The sequence below is a fragment of the Triticum dicoccoides genome, chromosome 5A (genome assembly GCF_002162155.2).
Source record: "Triticum dicoccoides isolate Atlit2015 ecotype Zavitan chromosome 5A, WEW_v2.0, whole genome shotgun sequence".
In the NCBI taxonomy this organism is placed as follows: Eukaryota; Viridiplantae; Streptophyta; class Magnoliopsida; order Poales; family Poaceae; genus Triticum; species Triticum dicoccoides.
Window position 1 is genome coordinate 669,137,276 of NC_041388.1, and position 5,148 is coordinate 669,142,423.

At 56.2% G+C, this 5,148-nt stretch overlaps 1 protein-coding gene across 1 annotated transcript; it reads left to right on the forward strand.

Moving 5' to 3' along the window:
- Positions 1-2,319: 2,319 nt before the first annotated feature.
- On the forward strand, positions 2,320-4,647 carry LOC119303969 (benzoate--CoA ligase, peroxisomal-like). The gene has a single exon (XM_037581132.1). The coding sequence runs from the start codon at positions 2,505-2,507 to the stop codon at positions 4,254-4,256; it is 1,752 nt and encodes a 583-aa protein (XP_037437029.1). The 5' UTR covers positions 2,320-2,504; the 3' UTR covers positions 4,257-4,647.
- The last annotated feature ends 501 nt before the right edge of the window (positions 4,648-5,148 follow it).

The window sequence follows — 5,148 nt, forward strand, 5'->3', positions numbered from 1 at the left end:
GAGGAAGTGCGGGTGCGAGCGCTGGGGTGTGCCGCGCGCTGTAGCTGGCGCCCGAAATACACCGCGCGGCTAAGTGTTTTCGACCGCGCGCCCAACCCGTTATAGCGCGCGTGCCGTTTTTGCGCGTCCGCTGGAGCAACCCGCCGCTTTGCGCGCGCACTAAAACGGCCTAATTTGCAGCGCGGCGCTAGTTTAGCGCGGCGGTTGGAGATGCTCTTACTTCTCGGCAAAGGCGGGCGCCGAAGTGGCGGGGACAGCGCTGTTGATGAAATCCTCCTCGTGCAGCGTGTGCTTGGCCCGATTCGTCGAGTGAGCCTGTGTGTCAAGCGCCGTCTGGACACCCCGGAAGTTGACCACGCGACGGGAACACAGTCCTGGCAGGTCGGTCTAGATGCCAATAGCTATACATGGTTTCAGACGAATTCGCCTACAGTGTCGAGTGGACGGACATGCGGATTCCTGTGAAGTGGCTTTGACCACGAGACTTGCAGTCTCACGTAATTCCCAAATCCCAAGTATAAGCAAAACTTTGCCCACACGAAAAAGGTATTAAAACAAAGAAAAACTTGAGGTCGCGTTTGTAGTGGTACGTGTCGTGTGCCTGTTTGTCAATCCCACGTAGATTAGGCGGGTCAACATTTTTCTTTTCTATATGGGGAACTTCAGCCAAATTGAAGGTAAGCTTCCTCGGTTTTTACTGCTGTATTCCAAGACAGTGGAGAGCTAAATAACCGAGAAAATACCTAGTCCGATTAGACTTGGTTGCTATCCACTTTGTAAAAGGAGAAAGGGTATTATTACGTCGGTCTCACAAAGACTAATCAACTGTCACGATGATTTGCTAGCTCCGTCTTGAGAGTGCTCATAGAAAGAGAGTCCACGTATATGTGCATATAAATAAACATATATGTGCATACTGTGTAAAACAAAACTCTTCACACATTAATGCACCAGGTCCGCCTGACAGAACTTAATCTCGCATGCTTTCGCTGCGAGAAAATGCATGTCCTAAAAGAGCTTAAACAATCTCAAAAAATAAGAAGAGCTTAAGGGCATCTTAAACTCCGATCAATTTTTTCTGCATCTGTTCACAGACAGGAGGGTCAATCCACGGACACAGATACAGAAGGCCGCCATCCAACGCTGCCATCCGGCCTTCCTAATTTTGTTTTTGAAAGTTCACATGTCCAAATAGCCGCATACATCAGTAGTTCAAATTTTAGAAAGTTTAAATATACATTCCAACATTGTTGTCCCCTTTAACGTTTCACATATGCTCAATCAGATCTTCATCCAGCTGCTCGTGAGTTACTCATCGATGCCAAACTTGTTGATGCATTTGAATAAACGGTTTAAATATGGCCGGATTCTGGTTTGAAAGTTTGACAAACCCATGTTTTCAAATTCTAGAGCTACGTCGGCATCCTCACCCTCATCCTCGACGATCATGTTGTTTTTATCATACAACATGTCATCACCTCACACAAGGTATCTAGATCCCATTGTTTGAAAGAAGAAGGGACAACTTTTTTAGCCTCGGCAAATCATCGAACAATTGCCGGGCACGATGAGTCTAGCAGTTGTGGATTGTACCTGACGGGGCGGTTGGAGGAGAGGGGTTGAACGGCGGCGGAGGAGAAGCGGGGTGGAGCTCAGCTGAAACGATGGAGGTGACGTAGACGTAGAGTTTTGGCATGGGTGTGGCGTGACGTCCAGGATGATGGAGCAGTGGCGAAAGTAAGAGAGAAAGAAGGAAGGAGAGAAAATGGAGGCCTACGTGGTTGTTGTCCGGATTCCCGCAAGGTCTCCCACGCCTGTCTCCAGTTTGTCGAAAAAAGTATGTCCGGATTGATCGGCGGATTGATACGGACCCGCATTGGATGGCAAACCGTGTCCGGACAATACGATCCGAACATATGCGGGTGGTACGAGGGTCGGCGTTGGAGATGCCCTAACCACATATAGGAGTGCCACGTCACCTGATCCATCGTGCCGCCACCAGCCAGCCCGGTGTGCCGCACCGCATCGACCGGTCACTGCTCACCACCCACTAGAGCACACAGTCCGGTCTCGGGTGGCCTGGCTTCCGGCGTTCCGGCCCGGGAAAAGGAAGAGCGAGACGTGCGTGTGAAATATCGTCGCTCGCTCGTCAAAGCCGTGGTCAAGCGCCCATGTCTTCACTTCATTTTCCCCGCAAACCCCGACCCCGACCCCAACCATTTCCCTTTCTTTTCTCCCCGGACCGCGTGCCCCCGTCCTGCCGCTGCCTCTGCACCACCCCCAAACGCAAATCACATTTGCTCCCACAGCTATATAAACAGCGCCAGCCCTCCACTGTCCGAATCACTCCCTCCCCCACACCGCCTACTGCTCCAGCCCACAAGGCCACTCCTGTCTGCTGCCACTAGCCAGCACCCATACGGAGCCAGCAGCCCGACACTCCTGCCCGTTTCAGGACACACAGCCGTTTTCGGGCCACTTTGACACTCGTCGCCGCGGAAGACATGGACCAGCTCCCCAAGCTCGCGGCCAACTACGCGCCTCTCAGCCCGGTGGGCTTCCTGCCGCGCGCCAATGCCGTCTACGGCGACCGCGCCTCCCTCGTCTACGGCCGCGTGCGCTTCACCTGGAGCCAGACCCACGAGCGCTGCCGCCGCCTCGCCTCCACCCTGCTCCTCACCCTCGGCGTCCGCAGGAACGACGTCGTCTCCGTGCTCGCGCCCAACGTGCCGGCCCTCTACGAGATGCACTTCGCGGTGCCCATGGCCGGCGCCGTCCTCAACACCGTCAACACCCGCCTCGACGCCGCCGCCGTTGCCGCCATCCTCCGCCACGCCGAGGCCAAGCTCTTCTTCGTTGACTATGATTACGTGCGCCTCGCCAGCGACGCGCTCCAGCTGATCGCCGCTGCCGGCGCGCCCGTGCCGCTCGTCGCCGTCATCGACGACCTCGACCGCCCCACCGGCGTCCGCCTCGGCGAGCTCGAGTACGAGGCGCTTGTCGCGCATGGTGATCCCACGGTCGAGCTCCCGGAGCTGCAGGACGAGTGGGACGCGGTCACGCTGAACTATACGTCCGGCACCACGTCCGCGCCCAAGGGCGTGGTCTACAGCCACCGCGGCGCTTACCTCAGCACCACCAGTTTGCTCATGTCCTGGGAGGTGGGCACCGAGCCGGTCTATCTGTGGACGCTCCCCATGTTCCACTGCAACGGCTGGACCTTCACCTGGGGCATGGCGGCGCGCGGCGGCGTCAACGTCTGCATCCGCGAGAACCGCCCCGCTGAGGTCTACCGCGCCATCGCCCGCTACGGCGTCACCCACATGTGCTGCGCGCCCGTCGTCTTCAACATCCTCCTCGAGGGCGGCGACGCCACCGCGCGGCTCGCCAAGCCCGTCAACGTCCTCACCGGCGGCGCCCCGCCGCCGGCCGCGCTGCTGGAGCGCGTCGAGAAAATCGGCTTCAACGTCACGCACGCCTACGGGCTCACCGAGGCCACGGGGCCCGCGCTGGCGTGCGAGTGGCGCGCCCAGTGGGACAACCTGCCGATCTCGGAGCGCGCGCGCCTCAAGGCCCGGCAGGGCGTCAGCGTGCTCTCCCTCGCCGACGCCGACGTCGTCACCGACGACGCCGCGATGGCCAGGGTGCCGCGGGACGGGAAGACGATGGGGGAGATCGTGCTCCGAGGCAGCAGCATCATGAAGGGGTACCTCAACAACCCGGAGGCGAACGAGAAGGCGTTCAGGGGCGGGTGGTTCATGACAGGCGACGTCGGCGTGGTGCACCCGGACGGGTACATCGAGATCAAGGACAGGTCCAAGGACGTGATCATCTCCGGCGGCGAGAACATCTGCAGCAAGGAGGTGGAGGAGGCGCTGTTCCGGCACCCGGCCGTGGCCGACGCGGCGGTGGTGGCCATGCCGCACGCGCACTGGGGCGAGACGCCGTGCGCGTTCGTGGTGGCGAAGGACAAGGCGGCCGGGGTCTGCGAGGACGACGTGATGGCCTTCTGCCGCAAGCGCATGGCGCGCTTCATGGTGCCCAAGAAGGTGGTGGTCTGGGACGTCCTCCCGAGGAACGCGCTGGGCAAGGTCGAGAAGGTGAAGCTACGGGAGGAGGCCCGGAAGCTGGTGCCGGCCGTGGCAGTGGCGCCGCCGGCGCAGAAGACGAAGGGGAAGCCGACGACGAAGACGGTCGGCGGCGGGCGCCGGGACGAGCACCCGGTGGAGCAAGTCATGGCCATGTCAAGGCTATAGGGCATGCAGAGCGCCATTGCCAACAACAAGCATACGTACGTGCGTTCCTACGTGCATTTTCTTCGTGATGTCGTACGGTTTGAAACCATGGTGGTCAGGTCATGAAGAGGTCTACGTGTGTTGGTAAGAAGTACAGTAGGAACTTGGCACCATGCATGCAGGCGTGCCAACGTTGCAGAAATAAGCAGGGAGTGCGGTTAAGACTAAAGAGAGCTAGCTGTGAAAAGCTCTATTCTGTATAGGATGAAACGAGGTCTGTGTTAGTGCAGTGGCACCAAACTGTTTTTTACTCTGTTTTTCTCTTCTTTTTCTGATGATCAATTGGAACTTTCATATATGTATACAATGTAAATATCCAGTGTGGAAATGCCAAGGAAATTCTTGGTTTCAATTTTTTTTTGGGACAGGTTTCAAATCCTTCTGTAAGCACTTAACTAAAGGGGGTGACTAGATCTCAGTCGATTTAACCAAGTCCCAGTCAAGTGACATAATATGCAAGAGAGAAAAGAAAAAAAACAAATTATTTTTTACGAATCTTAATGTAGGATCTCACGGATATAGCATCGACTGAGACTTAACAAAGTTTCGGTCGACTAAGACTTAGCAAGACTGTTAACTGAAAGTCTGCTATGATCTGCCCCCTCTGCAGTTGGAACCACGCGCTCCCTCGCTAACCTCAGCATTAAGCCGTTAGGTTCCATTTGCGTGTAAACATGTACGGCCATACAAGTCTTATTAAAATGTTATCAAGTAACCACCCCCACTGAACGCCATTTTCCTAAGAGTGATAGTGATACTGCTTGCCAGAAATTACTATCTCCCACTCTCACACGGTTTACGCTAGCTGCAAGATACTACTCCCTCCGTAAATTAATATAAAAACGTTTAGATC

Coding starts and splice junctions, on each gene's coding strand:
- LOC119303969 (XM_037581132.1), top strand. CDS start 2,505: ATGGACCAGCTCCCCAAGCTCGCGGCCAACTACGCGCCTCTCAGCCCG.